This window comes from Scyliorhinus torazame, chromosome 13 (genome assembly GCF_047496885.1).
Source record: "Scyliorhinus torazame isolate Kashiwa2021f chromosome 13, sScyTor2.1, whole genome shotgun sequence".
Lineage (NCBI taxonomy): Eukaryota > Metazoa > Chordata > Chondrichthyes > Carcharhiniformes > Scyliorhinidae > Scyliorhinus > Scyliorhinus torazame.
Genome location: NC_092719.1, coordinates 198,198,051 through 198,217,681, shown reverse-complemented (window position 1 = coordinate 198,217,681; position 19,631 = coordinate 198,198,051). Strand labels below are relative to the sequence as shown.

The 19,631-nt window shown below is 46.8% G+C and overlaps 1 protein-coding gene across 1 annotated transcript in view; it reads right to left on the bottom strand.

Annotated features, from left to right (window-relative positions):
- Positions 1-2,652: 2,652 nt before the first annotated feature.
- LOC140388508 (ankyrin repeat and SOCS box protein 5-like) overlaps positions 2,653-19,631 on the bottom strand; it is a 29,421-nt gene continuing 12,442 nt past the window's right edge. The window contains exons 4-6 of the mRNA XM_072472821.1: positions 16,818-17,011; positions 16,047-16,175; positions 2,653-6,754 (exon numbers count right to left, since the gene is read on the bottom strand). Coding sequence (XP_072328922.1) covers positions 6,515-6,754; positions 16,047-16,175; positions 16,818-17,011 — 563 coding nt within the window. The 3' untranslated portion in view covers positions 2,653-6,514. The remainder of the gene's footprint in view (positions 6,755-16,046; positions 16,176-16,817; positions 17,012-19,631) is intronic.

Here is a 19,631-nt window from a genome sequence, read left to right as displayed (position 1 = left end):
CAAACAATGATATAGAACAGCAATGGGAAACATTTAAAACAATGTTCAACAAAGATCGGAATAAAATACATTCCGCTAAAGAACAAAAACAAACTCTAATGTGACACTGCGGATGAATAACAAGGAAAGATTGAGGCTAAGGAAAGGGACATAGACTAAGTACAGAGACAGCAGAGAGAGCAAGACAATGGAAAATTCATAGAGTAGGACAGATGTTTAAAAAAATGTCACGCAGGAAAAAGCACACTGAATGCATGAAGATTCCAGTTCAGTGAATCCTTGTTCCATTAACACCAAATATAGTAAATACATAAACAAAAAAGATTATCTTAAGGAAACAAATTCCTTACAGTGGCTGACTGCATGTCTACTGACATCTCCAAAACAAATAGGTGAGAGCCGACTAGCTGTCTGTTGTACGCGTGGCACTAGCCTGCCTCTCCCGAGAGCCCGCCACAAGATGCTTCCACACCCCGAAGGAACCCTGGGCGCAGATGGATCCACCAATCCTGTGCTCTCCACTACTACTGCAGTCGGCTGCACCAGACGCGGCCGACAGCCGCCACAGTAACTGCAGGGCCCAGTGTCCACCCTGCACAGAAAAGCAGAGTCTGGCAGACACTCCCGCTAGACACAATTAGGAAGCCAAAGAGAAACTGATGAAGGTTAATCAAGCTATTAAAAATAACAAAACAAGCACTTGGGTTTATTTCTAGAGGTGTATATTTGAAAAATAGAGAATTTATGCTAAGTTTGTATTGAACCATGGTTAGACTATACTTGGCATCGAGTTCTGATCACTACATTACAAATGGATATTGAGGCACCAGATGAGGTGAAAAATTATTTACATGGATCTTAGCAGTACTACAAGGTTATACGTATCAGAAAAGAGAAGCCTGAAGGATGGGCTACTAGAGGTCTTTAAAATTCTGAAAGGTTTAAGCACGGTGGCGCGATGGTTAGCACTGCTCCCTCATGGCGCCGAGGACCTGGGTTCAATCCTGAGTCACTGTCCACGTGGCGTTTGCACATTCTCCCCATGTCTGCGTGGGTCTCACCCCCTCAACCCAAAACGATGTGCAGGGTCGGTGAATTGGCCACGCTAAATTGCCCCTTTATTGGAAAAAAAATTGGGTACTCTAAATTTATTTTTAAAATTTATGAAAGGTTTTGTTAGAGTCGATGCAGAGAAAGTATTTCCACTTGTAGAGAGTGCAAAACAAGAGATCATCAAGATCAGAACGCCCCCAACTTACCTATTTTGGGGTCCTTGAGATCCCCGCATCCCACAAGGGCAGGGCAACCCTGGGCCCCATCCCCGGAATGAGCAAAATGCTACCCTGGCATCCAGGTGGCACTTCCAGGGTGGCAGGCTGGCAGTCATAGTGCCAGGGCGGCAACAGCAGTGCCAAGGTGCCATCCTGCCCAGAGGCTGACCACCCAGGGGCTTCTGATTGCCTGGGAGAACCCCCCCTCCCCCACCACCCAGGGGCTTCTGATCGCCTGGGTGCCCCCCCTCCCTCCCTCAAGTGCCGTTCCACCTGGACCCTGTTTGTGGAGACTAGTATTAAACAGTGCCCGGCTGGGGTCTCCTCAGCAAGACCGTTAGATCCCGGGAGCTAGTTAGCTCTGGCGGGGACATATTTAAGTTAAATATGCAAATTTAGGTCTGCCCATTGTGATAGCGTCATCTCGAGAGATCCCGATAGATTGTGCAAGGCGTGGCGAGCTGGGTAAATCTCGTGAAAGGCCTCTCGTTGTGTCCCGAGTCGGGCTTGACGCGGCTGCTGGGATCGCGCCTATAGTGTGAATAAGTTTAAGGCAAGTCCCAGAGTAAGACTACTGTCTATCTAGGGAAGATAGATCATACATACCAGAAGGCAGCAACCATGCCAAGAGAATGTAAAACAGCGAGCTCTGATTTTGAAACGTCTGCGCCGTGGGCCTTCTTTGCAACACAATGTATGGTTGGCAGAGCTACGCCTAATGAGACAAGGCCAAATAACTCATCTCTTACAGATCTATCCTGAGGTTCACAGCTGAAGTGAGGCTTGGGCCCCCAAAACATCTGCCCATTACATTTTTGCTGTTAAATACAGAAGCGCTCCTTCTGGAAGGTAGTACCTGCAGTTCTAATCCAGCGGCCAGGTCAGATTATGGAAAGACCATAGCATAGTGGTAATGTCGCTTGGCTAGTAATCCAGAGGCTCAGGCTAATGCTCTGGGGACAAAGGTTCAAATCCCACAATAGCAACTGGTGGAATTTAAATTCAATTAATAAATCTGGAATGTAAAACTAGTCTCGGTGACCATGTAAAATATGCTGAACCATCGATGGGTGATTCATTAAGGCTCTTCAGAGCAGAAAATCTGTCACCCTTACCTGGTCTGGCCTACATGTGACTCCATGACCACAGCAATGTGGTTGGCACTTAACAGCCCTCTGTGGTAGCCTAGTAAGCCACTCAGTTCAAGGGCAATTAGGGATAGGGAACAAATGCTGGCCCGGCCAGCGACGCCCACATCCCATTAAAGAATAAAGAAAGATTAGCTCATGCAAAATGTTCTTGTAAATAAAGTAAACATTTTCCCATATGCCTCAGAGTCATATTCTAAATTAAAAAAAAAAAAATTTAGAGTGCCCAATTATTTTTTTCCAAGGGGCAATTTAGCATGGCCTATCCACCTACCCTGCACATAGTCATAGACTAGTCATAGAATTTACAGTGCAGAAGGAGGCCATTTTTGGGTTGTGGCGGCGAAACCCACGCAAACACGGGGAGAATGTGCAAACTCCACACGGACAGTGACCCAGAGCCGGGATCGAACCTGGGACCTCGGCGCCATGAGGCAGCAATGCTAACCACTGTGCTACCGTGCTGCCCTCCCCATATTCTAAAATATAACAATTCCAAAGGATCTAGCTTTCAACATCCTTCTGACCTTCTGTTGCAGTCCATATCTGTTCATTATTAAAGTATTTTTGTTCAATCATTTGAACAATATGATTTTGTTCAATCATTTTCTAGAAGCAATACTTTCCGAAAGCTACTGGCCTTGAGAACATATCGGGTTGGAAGTGAGAGGGACACCGTGACACACACAATCAAAATGACACTCTCAGATTCTCAATATCCTGATGCTATACAGACCAGGGGAGATCTCAGGTTTAATTGGCACTCTGTGCTGAATAGCTAATGATAAATGCAGCAGTTGTGGCACTGAAATTGCCCGAGGTTCCCTGGGCTTTGGAGGGAGCTGGAGGTTGGGGCCGGGAGTTGGCAACAGTCACGCTTCCTGCACTTGATCCCTACCAAATGACCCCAGCTAGGGAAGGAAGTTGATCTCCATGGGCGGCGTGGAGTGGGTGGCAATGAATGGACAGCCTGATTTATACCCTTCTTTATTTTCTTTTCCACGGGGTGTAAAAAGGACCGACAATTCACAATCGCCTGAATTTCACTATCATCCAAGAATAATTTGACCTCCCACAGCTCAGGCTGGGCATGGCTATGCAGTTCCCAGTCAAATAGCCTGCTGGAAATCAACAGCCTGAATTCGTCCATTAAATGTAAATGTAAATCGCTTATTGTCACAAGTAGGCTTCAAATGAGGTTACTGTGAAAAGCCCCTAGTCGCCACATTCCGGCGCCTGTTCGGGGAGGCTGTCACGGGAATTGAACCGTGCTGCTGGCCTGCCTTGGTCTGCTTTCAAAGCCAGCTATTTAGCACAAATGGGGGAGTTACAAAAAGACTGCCAGTGCCCATGAAACCACCCCATCAATGGTCTTATTTAACTTCCTGATAAATGTAATTTGCTGCCATCAGTGTGGAAGGAAGTGTAACTGGCCCAAAAGCAAAATGCTCTCCAGCTTCCCAAATACTGGATAAACAAATTGCCCTCCTTAGAGCGGGGATTAACAGAGTTTGAGAAAAAACGAACTAATACTAACAGAGCAGTAAAGGGCTAGTTTTAATGGGAATTATCAACAGCAAGCAATATGATCATTTCTTGATCTCAGCAATTTCCTCACCTCATTGCCTCCAATACAAAACATGGAGCAAAATGGCTTTAAGGAGGCAGCAACTCAGTAAACCCAGTCTATCCAAGGAAAGTTTAGGCCTTCACCTCCACCGAGATTAATTCAGTTCCCTCGCACTGTTCATTCAGTTACCCTCCCAATAGCCCACACTTTCAACAATGTACTTGATGCGACCATCAATTCACTCAAAGACACGTGGAGAAGTAAATTGTGGTTTTAATCAGCTTAGAACTGAGCCTGTCTGTGACCAGCCCAACACTGAAGGTGGCCCCGCAGGTCAGCAGCTCTTATACTTCCTGTAAAGGGGGTGGAGCCATGGGCGGAGCCCGTACATGCCCCAACATATCCCCTGTGGGTGAAGCTACACAATGGCCCATAGGTAGAGCCCACAGGGTTAATAACATAACACAGTGCACTGGTGAATTATCAGTAATTATACATTCACCACAGTACTCATTGTTATAACAAGTAACAATAAAGCAGATTAAAGCAGAATACCTGCTCCTAAATTTGGAAAAATTCATTTTCCTATTTATTCCAAATAGAAATGTCAGTGGTTTTGCTGCAGGATGATGTTATACCTCAAGGGCAGCTGCATGATAGCACTGGCTAGCTTGCTGCGAACAGAGCGGAGTAACTCTCTCCTGTCGGCACAAAGCCTCTGCATCATCAAAACCCCTTGCGGTGCCTCATGGTGACAAAAAGCAGCTAGGCTTCCTAAGGCCCGAGAACGAACTGCAGGAGTTCTCAGAGAAATGTTGTCCCCCCAGGTATGCGATATACAGGCCCATCAGTGTGTGGACAAGCCGTGGTGTCCATCAACTAGGTCCCAGCTATAGGTCAAATGGTACCCATTGCTTTGTGGATCTGGCTCAGGAGAGTCAAAGGCACTGGAATGGAGTCCTATAGGCAGCTGGTGATCCTTGAAGCAAACATTCCCCAGCAACTCCTGTAACAGAGTCGGCTCCAGACACAGGGATGTCTATAAGCACGTCCCGAAAGACGTGCTGTTAGGTCATTTGGACATTCTGAATCCTCCCTCTGTGTACCCGAACAGGTGCGGGAATGTGGTGACTAGGGGCTTTTCACAGTAACTTCATTGCAATGTAAGCCTACTTGTGACAAAAACGATTATTATTATTTTTATAGGGTGGAGGGGGGGATGCAGATATTGGGCCAGTCTGTGTCTCCTAATCCTGCCCAGGGTATGCAGCCAAAGAACAAATGGAGAAGACCCTTCACCTTACCACAATGGGTCCAAAACAGGTGGTTGCAGTTTGTGAATTATAAGCCCAACTCAACTGGTGAAAGTAAAGGGTGCCTCGGATTGCCTCCAATGTTGGGAAGGGTCATTGCATACATGCCTTCCTCCCGGGCTGTATGTGGATTTGGGAAACAGTTGACAAATAGGTACCCAGGAAATAATTGATTCTCTGGCTTGGAAGCTGAAATGTCAGGGCTGTGTGTCCTGCCATGCCTGAGGATTTACAGTCAGCAGACAATGTATGTGAGCTACACAAGTTCAACAGCGATGCTAAACGAGGAGACAGCCCATGTCAAAAGAGCAAAGCTCTGATTCAAGCATGCCATCAAAAGACATGAAGGCCCTCAACATCAATCAGGGCAAGTGGGAAACACTAGCTGGCGGGCACCAGCTGTGGGTGGGAATTCGCCACCACTACAACATGTGGCTTCAGAAGCTGCAAAGCAGATGCCAGCCCTGCAAACAAAGCCTCATCAGAGGCCAACCCATGCTGCAGGCATGGCAAAACTTCATTGTGGCATTTGTGTCAGTGGCACTCGTTTCCAGAGTTGGCTTGTTCATCCAGCAAAAGAAGTGCGGCAGATGATCCCATCTGGCCTCACCAAAGCTCTGAGACTGAATTCCCCATCATCTCTCACAGATGGAAAGATGGCGGCCAACCAAACATAGTTATTCCAACTTTTAATAAAGGTAAAACAGTGCGTTCACGCAACTTTATAATTGAATGTAGCTGCCCGGTGCTCTCACGAGGGAACTGTTGTTAAATTATTCGATTGATAACGGGGAAGAGAAGACTGACATACTCCTTGCTGAACCTGCATGATGCTACATGATGAATGGAACAATTAACAAGCAGCCCCATCATTATTAACAGGAACACTATTAACTGAAATGCTGTGATGACGGTCATTTTTGAGCTTTAGGGTGAACTCCTGCCACAGGCTTCCCAAAGTGATTATTAAGTTTGAAAAAGACTGCATGGGGTCGATTTGTTTTGGTTTGAAACAGTTAAGAAATTGTTTAATAAATACAAATAATGTAAAAAAATTAATTCTCAGTAAATAAAGATACCGCACTCTTCTCGGCAGCATAGAAATCAGACTGATGGGCTCTGAATTAGAGAGAGAGAATATCAGGTCCATCAAATGTCATGGAACCTGGTCCTGAAAAGCAATATTGGATGCTGAAGAAGGGGTCAACATGGTTACACTGAACCAACTTCTGATACAGAACTGTACAAATTCAGGTCATCAAACATAAGATAATTTTTCAGTGACTGTGGGATGTCAATTGTCCTGATGACGTGCAGCCTCCGATAGCTGACCAACTTGCGGATTTTCAGCCGGCAGGTTTGCTTCAACGATAGTGGGTTTTTCTGATACCCATCTATCCAGGACAGGAAGGTGGTCTTGGAAGCCAACTGCTTAGGGGTCTCTCCGGTGCTCTGAAATAATAACACACTTCAAAGTGTCACTGGTCTCAAGCTGTAGCTCAATGGATGCAAACTTTCACAACTTAAAACTTTTTTAAAAAAAAATATTTTTATTCTCCTCCTTTTTCACATTTATCATATTTACAACAACAAGTTCTTCCGGTGACGGCGGGCGGGAGGCAGCCGCACAAATCAGGGCTCCCATTCGGAAACGGCATTTTTGGGGCTTTAAGCCTGGTCCCAGGGTCCACGGAGGCGGCAAAAGCAGGGAGAAGGCACAGAGGAGGCACAGTGAAGGCACAGTAAAGAAAAATGTCGAGGGTGAGCAAACAAACGGCCGTAAAAAAAAAAGCTAAAGGTTCGTCGGGGAGGGGAAAGGTCACCATGGGGTCACTAAGGAAAATGGAGGCTGGAGCACCAGGGGAGGCCGCATTGCTTACGGCTGAAGAAATAACTAAGGTGAGGGCGGCGGAATTCGAAAGGCAATTTACAAAATACATGGAGACAATGAGGAGGGAGATGAGGGAGGATTTGAGTGTGTTGGTGGAGGAGGCGATTTCCCCGGTGACGACGGCTGTGGCGAGCGCAGTAGCGGAGGTGCGGGAGCAAGGGGAGGTGCTGAAGGAAGTGGAGGAGACATTATTGCAGCACGGTGATCAACTTACCTCGATGGGGAAGGAGATGCGGAATGTGATGGAGATTAACAAGGATCTGTGAGGAAAAATGGAAGACCTGGAAAACAGATCCAAGCGACAGAATTTGAGGATTGTGGGGCTGCCCAAAGGAGTTGAAGGATCGAGGCCGACTGAATATTTTGCCGCGATGCTGGCAAAACTATTGGGGGAGGGGAGGATCCCTCCCGATATGAACTGGATCGGGCTCATCGGTCATGGAGGCCTGTACCAAAGGCGAGTGAGCCACCAAGGGCAGTGACTCTGTGCTTCCGTAGGTACAGTGTGAAGGAGAAGGTCCTGTGCTGGGCCAAGCAGAAGCGGGTGGTGCAGTGGGCTGGAGCTGGTATCCGTGTATACCAGGACTTTACAGTGGAGCTGGCGAGGAGGCGGGCTGCCTTCAACCGGGCGAAGAGGGCACTGTACATTAGCAAGGTGCAGTGCAGCATTGTATATCCAGCGAAGCTGAGGGTGACTTACAAGCTCAGGGACTTTTATTTTGGACGGTGGAAGCAGTGGAGGAGTTTGCGAAAGCAGAAGGACTGTGGCAGAACTGAGAAATTGAGGAATGGCCATGTGCCGATGTAACCTCATGACTGTATTTTCTTCTTTTTTGTTTCACTGCGTGCGGGTGTATGGGCTAAAGGAGCCAATGTTGTATATATTTGGACAAGGGAAGTGATGGGACTTTCACTCGAAATGAGGGCTCTTTGGGGTGTAGGTGGATATGCGGGGTTTGTGTGCTGAAAGGGGATTTCTGGGCTTTCCTAGGGCCGGGCAAGGGGGAAAGGGACCCGGGCGGTTTAAGCCGGCCAGCGAATGGGAGTGAGGTGGGGGAGGGGCTGCGGCCATCGGAGCCTGGCAGAACAGGGTCCGAGTGGTCTAGCCGGGGTGGAAAGTTGGGGGGAAGGAACTGAGGTTGGGGGGAGGGGTTTTACAGGAGGCAGTGGACGGGAGGAGTTGGAGAGTTGGGCGGGGGGGGGGGGGGGGGGGGGGGGGGGGGGGAGGTGGGGTGTTTACAACTCTTGGGTATCCTGTACGGTCCTCTTTCAGAGGTTGGATGGCGTTGAGTGTAGGGGGGGAAGGGGGAGTGGACTCTATAGGTCAATGGTGACCATGGGCGGTCCCGGACTCCTTTTTCTTTTTCTCCTTTGTTTTTTGTTTCCACCGTGGGAGGGTTTGTTTTATTGGATGCATATATTGACAGGTGGGCCGCTGTTTGGGGTGGTGGGAGGATGGGATCGTTGTTATTGTTAAGGGGATTGATTTTGTATTTGTTAACATTTACTGTCTGTGGGTGGGGTGTAAATTTTGAAGGAAAATGTGAAAATGGAGAATAAAAACATATTGAAAAAATATTTACAACAAATAATTAACAATAACAACAAATACAATGGCAATTACCCGAGCCAACAATCCCCTCATCCCACCCACAACACAACTTAAAACATAAACTGTCTGCTGATGGCTCTGCAATCTAAAACAAAATTCAATATCACCAGAAAATTAATTTTGACGCTATAATGATAAAACTTTGTCGTATCCCTATTTTCTTTGCTTCCATTTTGTCTTTACTTGCTAAATTATGCTTGAAGAGAAGAGGCATACTTTACTTTTTCAAAAAAGAACTACCTTAATTACCTGCATATCACTTTTATCTGAATTTTGGCTGTACTCTAACTGAAGTTACACGCCATCATTTCCCTTCCTCACACACCTGCTGCCTCACCACTAACTCTCCACAGCAAACAGGCCTCAACTTATAAAAAAATAAATTTAGAGTACCCAATTCTCCTTTTTCCAATTAAGGGGCAATTTAGCGTGGCCAATCCACCTACCCTGTACATTCTTTTGGGTTGTGGGGTGAGACCCACGCAGGCATGGGGAGAATGTGCAAACTCCACACGCACAGTGACCCAGGACCGGGATCGAACCCGGGTCCTCGGCGCCGTGAGGCAGCAGGGCTAACCACTGCACCACCGTTCCGCCCCAAACAAGCCTCATCTTAACTGAGAAGGAGGCACCTCACTTGTTTAAAGTCTCACTTCTTCTGGAACAAGTGATTGTGTGTTCAAATGTTTCCTACTGAAGCAGCTGACTAAAGTAGACGCGGTGACAAAGAAGGTCTAAACTAATAGTGGCTGGAATTTTCCGACTGTTGGGATCCATTTTTCCCACTGGCAGTGCACTCCCGCCTGTGGGTTTCCCGGGGGCGTGGGTTTCAATGGGAAATCCCATTGACAAGCGGTGGGAAAAGGGAATCCCGACGCCGGCGAATGATGTGTCGCTGAGAAACAGGTGGCTGGGACACAGGAGAATCCAGTCCAGTGGCTAGCACCCATTTTACTGTTTGGGAGACCTGAGAAATTTTTATCTGTGAAATGAAAATGTATTTGAAGCAGCATGTTCTGCCAAAAAATGAAGGTTTTTAAAAGGCACATGTGAGCACAAAGATGGGAAAAGTTACCAGCTCTCAAGCCACAACCAATAGCACTTTTGGCTGACAGTTAGGCTTTTCCACTCCCTCTGCATACCATGGCTGAATTCAGAAACTCAATCCAGCAAGTCTTGAGCCTGTCGGTGCTCACATTACTGAGTAACTGGGCAGGATTCTCCGTTTGACAAACATAGGACGCAATCGAACGGCCTTGTCACGCCCGATTTGGTGCCCCAACGAGGCTGTTAAATCTCAGGAGAGGCAAGTGATCTCACGAAACGTCGCGATGTGGATCTCTTCTCGCTGGGCGAGATCCAGATATACATATCTAAATGAGCAATTAGGCTCATTTAAATATTCTCCCGAGGCCTGGGAATGAACTCACGTCTGGATGACCTTGCCATGGCGCCGTTTAGAATTGGTCCACACAAACATGGGCCAGATGTCACAGCACTTGGGGGGGGGGGGGGGTCTCCCATTGGAGGCCCCCGGGTAGTCGGGCTCGGGGCAGGGTGGCACCCTGGCGGTCCCACCTCCCCCTGGGCACCATGACATTGCCAGCCAGATACATTGGCACTGCCAACCTGTTACCTTGGCACTGCCACCCTGGCACTGCCAACTGTTCACTCTGACAGTGCCACTCTGATGCTACCATGGTGCCCGGGTGTCACTCTCAGGCTGGCAGGGGCAATGCCAGGATGCCAGGAGGAGGGGAACCTAAGCGGCGAGAGACAAGAGAGGGAAACAAAGATAGAAATGAAAGAGAGAAGAAGAGAAATGTAAATAGAAAGTGGAAGAAAGAGGAAACAAGAGATAGCAGCAAATAGGGCTACAGTATAAGAAACAATATGTAAAATGGTTTAAAAAAAAAGTCTAATGGCACTGCATCTGAGTGCATGGAGCATTTGCAATAAGGTAGATGAAATTGCATTGTAAATAGATGTAAACGGGTATGATATGATTGTGATTATGGAGAGAGGGGCTGGTTTAGTACAGTGGGCTAAGACAGCTGGCTTGTAATGCAGAACGGGTTCAATTCCCGTTCCAGCTGCCCCGAACAGGTGCCGGAATGTGGCAACTAGGGGCTTTTCACAGTAACTTCATTGAAGCCTACTTGTGACAATAAGCAATTATTATTATATTATTATTATGACTGCAGGGTGACCGAGGCTGGGACCTGCATATCCCAGGGTATTCAATATTTAGGAAGGACAGACAAAAAGGAAAAGGAGGTGGGCTGCCGTTGTTAATTTCGGATGAAATCAGTACATTAGTGCGGGAAGTCATTCGCTCAGAAAATCTAAATGTAGAATCAGTCTGGTTGGAGCTAAGAAGCAACAAGGGGCGGAAAACATAAGTGGGATTGTCTATAGGTCTCCAGACAGTAGTGGTGAGGTAGAGGATTGCATTAAATAGAAAATTAGAGATGCATGTAATAAGTGTGCTGCAATAATCGTGGGTGACTTATATCTACATATAGACTGGGCAAATCAAATTAGCAACAATACCATAGCACATGAATTTCTAGTGTGCAAGATATTTTTTTAGATCAGAACTTTGAGGAACGAGCGAGGGAACACGCAATGCGAGATTTGTACAACGAGAAAGGGTTAACTGATAAACCTGTTGTATGGGGTCATTCAGGGAACAGTGACCATAACATGATAACATTGATGAAAAGTGAAGAAGTCCAATATGAAACAAAATTCTAAATGTAAACAAAGGAAGCTACAAAGATATGAGGTATGAGTTGGCTAAGATACATTGGGAAACTTTGTTAAAAGGCACGACAGTGATGGGTGGCACGTGGCACAGTGGTTAGCACTGCTGCCTATGGCGCTGAGAACCCGGGTTCGAATCCTGGTCCTGGGTAACTGTCCATGTGGAGTTTGCACGTTCTCCTCGTGACTGCCTGGGTTTTGCCTCCACAACCCAAAGATGTACAGGTTAGGTGAATTGGCCATGCCAAATTGCCCCTTAATTGGAAAAAAAGAATTGGGCACTCTAAATTTATATTAAAAGAAAGGTACGACAGTGGAGAGCCAATGGCTAATATTTAAGGAATGTATGCATTGCAATAATTATACAGTTCCTTCTGGTGCAAAACCATAGCAGGAAAAGCAGCCTTATCATGGGTAACAAAAGAAATTGCGAATAAATTAGGTCCAAAGAGAAGTCATATAAAGTTGCTTAAAAAAGTAGAAAAGAGGATTAGGAGCAGCTTAGAATTCAGAAAAGGAGGACCAAGAGATTGATTAAGAGGGGAAAAATAGAGTATGAGAGTAAACTGTCAAGGAGCATAAAAGCAAATTGCTAAAGATTCTATAAGTATGTGAAAGAAAAAGATTAGTGAAGACCAATGTAGGTCCCTTACTGTCAGAAACAGGGTAATTTGTAATAGAGAACAAGGAAATGGCAGAACAATTAAACAACTACTTTCGTTCTGTTTTCATGGAGGAAGACATAAATAAATTCCCAGAAATGCTAGGAAACCAAAAGTCTAGTGAGACAGAGTTTTTGAAGGAAATTAGTGTTACTAAAAAAGTAGCGCTGGAGAAATTAATGGGACTGAAAGCCAATAAATCCCAAGGCCTGATAATCAACATCCCAGGATATGAAAGTAGGGGGCCATGGAAATAGTGGAAACTTTGCTTGTCAACATTCAGATCTTCAGATTTCTCACCATAGGTTTATATCTGTGGTGAATTATTGGTTGTCATTTTCCAAAATTCTGTAGATTCTGGAACAGTCTTGGCAGATTGAAAAATGCAAACCCACTAATTAAAAAAGGAGGGAGAAAACAGGAAATCACAGATTGGTTAGCCTAACATTAGTTGCAGGGAAAATGTTGGAAGTTATAAAAGGTGTGATAATTGGACACTTAGAAAATATCAATGGGATTAGACAGAGTCAGGGAAAATGCCTTTGCTGTCCCCGCCAGCTGGCGCGGAAATGACATCTCCGTGTGTGGCATGCGCTGGAGTGTTAGCGGCCGCTCACGGCATTCCCGTGCATGCGCAGTGGAGGGAGTCTCTTCCGCCTCCGCCATGGTGGAGACCACGGCAAAGGCAGAAGGAAAAGAGTGCCCCCACGGCACAGGCCCGCCCGCGGATCGGTGGGCCAAGCCACCGTGGGGGCACCCCCCGGGGCCAGATCGCCCCGCGCCCCCCCCCCCAGGACCCCGGAGCCCGTCCTCGCCGCCTTGTCCCGCCGGTAAGAGAGGTGGTTTAATCCACGCTGGCGGGACAGGCATCCTAGCAGCAGGACTTCGGCCCATCTGGGCCGGAGAATCGCGGGGGGAGGGCCCGCCAACCGGCGCGGCGCGATTCCCGCCCCCGCCGAATCTCTGGTGCCGGAGAATTCGGCAACCGGCGGGGGCGGGATTCACGCTAGCCCCCGGCGATTCTCCGGTGCCGGAGAATTCGGCAACCGGCGGGGGCGGGATTCACGTCAGCCCCCGGCGATTCTCCGACCCGGTGGGGGGGTCGGAGAATCTCGCCCCAGAGATTAGTGTGCAAAATTAAAGCACATGGATTACATAGAAAAGAGGAGCAGGAGGAGGCCATTCGGCCCTTCAAGCCTGTTCCGCCATTCATTAGCACAGTGGGCTAAACAGCTGGCTTGTAATGCAGAACAAGACCAGCAGCGCAGGTTCAATTCCCATACCGGCCTCCCTGAACAGGCGCAGGAATGTGGCGACCAGGGGCTTTTCACAGTAACTTCATTGAAGCGTACTTGTGACAATAAGCGATTATTATTGTTATTATGATCATGGATGATCATTCAACTCAATAGCCTGATCCCACCTGTTCCCCCATATCCTTTGATCCCCTTTGCCTGAGTGCTATATCTAACTGCTTCTTGAAAACATAGTTTTTTTTGGCCTCAACAGCTTTCTGCAATAGCGAATTTCACAGGCCGACCACTCTCTGGGTGAAGACATTTCTCCTCATCTCCATCCTAAATGCTCTACCCCATATCCTCAGGCTGTGACCCTTGGTTCTGGATACCCCCACCATCGGGAGCATCCTTCTTGCATCTACCCTATCTAGTCGTGTTAGAATTTTACAGGTTTCTATGAGAAAACCCCTCCCCACCCCTCATTCTTCTGAACTCCAGTGAATACAATCCTAACTGACTCAATATTGCTGGGGGTAACATATTGGCAATGATTGAGAATTGGTTAGCAGACAGAAAGCAGGGTTGGAATAAATGGGTCATTTTTTGGAGTGACAGGTCGTGACTAATGGGTTTCCTCAGGGAACAGTGCTTTGGCCCCAGCTATTTGCAACATACATTAATGATTTGGATGAGGGAACAAAATGCAATATTTCCAAGTTTGCTGATGACCCAAAACTTGGTGGGAATGTGAGTGGTGAGAAGCATGTTGAGAGATTTCAAGGTGCTTTAGACAATTGAGTGGGCAAATACATGGCAAATGCAGTATAATGTGAATAACTGTGAAGGTATCCACGGAGGTCGGGAAATCAGAACGGCAGAGCATTATTTCAATGAGGTTTGGAAATGTTTATGTACAAAGGAACTAGGATGTCCTCATACACCAGCCACTGAAAGCACGCATGCAGGTACAGCAAGCAGTTACGAAGGCAAATCGCATGTTGCCCTTCATTGCAAGAGGACTTGAGTGCAGGACTAAGGATGTCTTACTGCAGCTGTACCCGGATTATTGCGTGCAGTTTTAGTCTCCTTACCCAAGAAAGTATATACTTGCCATGGAGCGGGTGCAAAGGTTCACCGGACAGGTTCCTGGGATGGCAGGACTGTTACATGAGGAGACATTGGGTCAAGAGGACCTGTATTCTCTGGGGTTTAAAAGAATGAGGGGGGATCTAATTGAAACATATAAAATTCGGACAGGGCCGGACAGACTGGATGCGGGGCTGCTGTTTCCCCTGGCTTGGGGGGGGGGTGTAGTATAAGGTGCCACAGTCTCAGGATACGGGGTAGGCCATTATGAGTGAGGTGAGGGGAAAGTTCTTCACTCAGAGGGTGCAGCTTCTGTGGAATTCGCTACCACACATGGCTGTGGAGGCCAAATCACTGAATATATTTAAGAAAGAAATAGACACGTTTCTAGACTCTAAATGTGTCAAGGGTCTGGGGAGAGTGCAGAGTTTGGCATTGGGATAGAGGATCAGCTATGATCATACTGAATGGCGGAGCAGGCTTGAAGGGCTCCCCCTGCTCCTTTTTTCTACTTTTCTAAGAGATTGCCTGATTTGGTTAGCACTGTTGCTTCACAGTGCCAGGGTCCCGGGTTCGATTCCCGGCTTGGGTCACTGTCTGTGCAGAGTCTGTACGTTCTCCCTGTGTCTGCGTGAGTTTCCTCCAGGAGCTCCGGTTTCCTCCCACAAGTCCCGAAAGACGTGCTTGTTGGGTGAATTGGAGATTCTGAATTCTCCCTCAGTATACTCAAACAGGCGCCTGCGTGTGGCGACCAGGTGAGTTTCACAGTCACTTCATTGCAGTGTTCATGTAAGCCTACTTGTGACAATAATAAAGATTATTATTATTACTTTCCTCTCAGAGCCCCGGGCAGAGGAAGAAAATGCAAACAACTCAACCATTCACCATTTGCTAGGTAAATTTAAGAAAATTGGAACCAATTATTATAGCAGCCCTGAGCTGTGCCATATGTTGCTTATTAGGCAAACCAGATGACACACTAATTCCACCATCATCCCATGCATGTTAAATTGTTTATTGAATTAGCTTTGAAGCAGCATGGTAACACAGTGGTTAGAACAGTTGCTTCACAGCTCCAGGGTCGCAGGTTCGATTCCCGGCTTGGATCACTGTCTGTGCGGAGTCTGCACATTCTCCCCTTGTCTGCGTGTGTTTCCTCTGGGTGCTCCAGTTTCCTCCCACAGTCCAAAGATGTGCAGGCTAGGTGGATTGGCCATGGTAAATTGCTCATACTGTTCAAAAAAAGGTTAGGTAGGTTTACTGGGGATAGGGTGGAGGTGGGGGCTTAGGTGGGTTGGTCTTTCCAGTACAGACTCGACGGGTCAAATGCCCTCCTTCTGCACTGTAAATTCTATGTCCATGTCACTGGAAATAAGGAGATGTGCAAAGCGGACTGCTGACCAATGATCACCTGTTTTGCAGTATGGTACATCTCACGGGTGCCTGATGTTGCTGATGCATCAATGCTTGCATTTCCTTTCAACCTTACCTTGTTTCTGTAAGTGATTTTTGCTCCGGAATGAACCAGCAGTCGCAAACAGTCCAGTTGTCCGCTGCAGGCAGCCAGGTACATGGGAGTCACGCCCCAGTTGTCAGGCAGGTCGACATCAGCTCCATTCTAGAATGGAAGAGGAGACGGGGAGGAAGAAAGAAGATTCTAAACCTATAAATGTAATGGATTTTCCTCAAGATCTTTTACTGATTCCTGGCAGGTAGTTATAGTTACATGATGGAAAATTAGAGCGTGTTTAGTGAAAAGGAGGGAATTACTTCCGCAGTGGACTTAATTATTTTCTGCTTTTTGGGAAATGTAATCTTTTTATTTTCCTTGATGTCACTGGATTGACCCTCAACTGAAACTCTGCGCAGTCGACATGTTCCCAAGCTTTCGGCATTGCTGTTTTGTCACCAATTTGCAAAGGGTTGTGGGAGAAGCCGATTGTTTGGCTCCTTCCTTTCCCATAGTGAGCGTTGGCTGTTCTGAAACTGGAATTCATGGCATGGGAACAAACCGCGGGGAGCGTGACAGCACAAGCTCGTATCTCACCGCTGTGTTTTGTTCCCCTGAAAGATTTAAGCCAAATTTGTGAATGCAGCATTAAAAAATATATACATTAGTGGAATCTGAAAGCAGGTCGTATCGCTTTCTTAAGCTATATTCTGATACTCCAAAGTACCAGCCTTAACTTGCGGGTTACCCCTCAAAAGGTTGTGGATCAACGCGGACTTTGTGTTTAATATCATCTGCCACAAAACTAACCTTTATCAGCAGCAGGGCACAATTGGGAAATAGACCAATTACAGCATGGAGCGGAGTTGCCCCATGTTTACACTGGCTGTTAGCGTCGGCACCATATTCCAGCAGCAACTCGATGCAAGCTCGCTGCCCTTTGTATGCAGCCCAGTAGAGGGGGCTCTTGCCATAGTAATCCTTCTGATTAACCTGATCCTCACCTGAAACGTCATACGAAGATCAAAAAAAATAACTCCCAGTCCTGAAGTGATATTACAAAATATCAGGCGTGTTTCATTATTTTCCACAGTTATTCCTCATATTACATATATTTTGGTTTAGCATTGAGAACTGAATGTTGGGAGTTCTTTGCATTCTTTCAAAGCCAAGTTGTGTACTGAGAATTAAGCGCAAATGTTACTGTGCACTAACTAGTACACTTAAAAGAATCAGGGTGAAAGAACAGACTTCTGCTGTGTTATGTTATACAATCTCCAGCACCCAGAGGGGACCGTAACCTATTCTCACTGAAATAAAATGGTGTGGATGAGTCAGAGCTGTCTCCAATTTAATACTGGCAATGCCAGCAGTAATATGTTCAGCTCCCATCAAAATTCCACAGCCTTTCCCTTAACTTCACTATTCTCCCCAGATCTCCACTTAGGCTGAACTCAAAGATACACAGCCTCAATGTCCTATTCAAGTTTGTTTCAAAGCCTATATTCTATATGTTGCATAGATCACAGATTTGTTATGGCACAGAAAGAGGCCATTTGGCCCATCATGTCTGCACCAGCTCTCCAAACGAGCATCATGACTTAGTGCCATTCCCCAGCCTTTTTCCCCCGCACCCCTGCACATTGTTTTTATGCAAATAATCACCCAATGCCCTTCTGAATGCCTCAATTGAACCTGCCTTCATCACACTTCCAGCAAGTGCATTCCAGGCCCGAAACATTTGCTGTGTGAACATGTTTTTCCTCACATCACATTTGCTTCTTTTGCAAATCATTTTAAATCTGTGCCCTCTCGTTCTTGGTCCTTTTACAAATAGGGACCGTTTCTCCCTATTACTCGGTCCTATTCCCTCTATCAAATCTCCTCTTAGCTTTCTTCTCCCCAAGGAGAACAGTTCCAACCTTTGCAATCTATCCTCACAACTGAAATTTCTCATCCCTAGAACCATTCTTGTAAACCTCTCCTGCACTCGCTCCAATGCATTCACAGCCTTCCTATAGTGTGGTGCCCAGAACTGTACACAATATTCCAGCTGAGGTCTAACTAGTGTCTTAGATAAGTCCAACATCACCTCCTTGCCCTTGTACTCTATGCCCCTATTTATAAAGCTCAAAATACTATATGCTCTCTCTGACTGTCCTGCCATCTTCAGTGATCAACGCACACATACACCCTGGTGCTCCTGCACCCCTTTAAGAATTATAACCCTTATTTCATATTGTCTCGCCATGTTCTTCCTCCACTTCTCCACATTGAACTTCATCATGTCACCTACCTGCCCACTCCACCAACTTGTGCACGTCCTTTTGAATTACTACACTGTCCTCCTCACATTTTTACAATATTTCTGAATTTTGTGTCAGCCTCAAACTTTTAAATTGTCCCCTGCAAACCAAGATCTAGATCATTACCCATTAATATTTATCAGGAAAAGCAAGGGTCCCAATACCGACCCCTAGGGAACGCTACAGATTTTCCTCCAGCCCAAACATTATCCACTGACTGTTACTCTCTGTTTCCTATTATTCAGACAATGTTGTATCCACATTGTTACTGTTTTATTCCATGAGCTATAACAGATAGCGCTGCCTTTCACTTTACTACTGCTGAGACCCTTACAACACATTTGTTTTTTTAAAATATGTTTTATTGAAATTTTTTTCCCAAACAACAATTTTTCCCCTCTTACAAAGCAAACGCAACAATAACAATACAGAAATTTTTAACAATACACAAGTAACAAAACCCCTTTATCTTTGACCTAAACTAAACTAAACCCCCCCCCCCTTCCCCCTGGGTTGCTGCTGCTGGTCATCTATCTTCCCTCTAACGTTCCCCTAGGTAGTCGAGAAATGGCTGCCACCGCCTGGTGAACCCTTGAGCCGATCCTCTCAGGGCAAACTTTATCTGCTCCAGTTTAATGAACCCCGCCATATCATTTACCCAGGCCTCCAGTCCGGGGGGTTTCGCCTCCTTCCACATGAGTAGGATCCTGCGCCGGGCTACTAGGGACGCAAAGGCCACGACATCGGCCTCTTTCGCCTCCTGCACTCCCGGCTCATCCGCAACTCCAAATAGAGCTAACCCCCAGCCTGGTTTGACCCGGGCCTTCACCACCCGCGTAATCACTCCCGTCACTCCCTTTCAATACCCTTCCAGTGCCGGACACGCCCAAAACATATGTGCGTGGTTTGCCGGGCTCCCGCCACACCTCCCACATTTGTCCTCCACTCCAAAGAACCTGCTCAATCTTGCTCCCGTTAGGTGTGCTCTATGTAGCACCTTAAATTGAATCAGGCTAAGCCTGGCGCATGAGGAAGAGGAATTTACCCTGCTTAGGGCATCAGCCCACATACCCTCCTCTATCTCCTCCCCTAGTTCTTCTTCCCACTTTCCTTTTTGTTCGCCCACCGACTCCTCTCCCTCTTCCCTCATCTCTCGGTAAATCTCTGACACCTTGCCCTCTCCGACCCACACCCCTGAAAGCACCCTGTCCTGTATCCCCTGTGTCGGGAGCAACGGAAATTCCCTCACCTGTTGTCTAGTAAACGCCCTCACCTGCATATATCTCAAGAAATTTCCCCGGGGCCTTACAACACATTT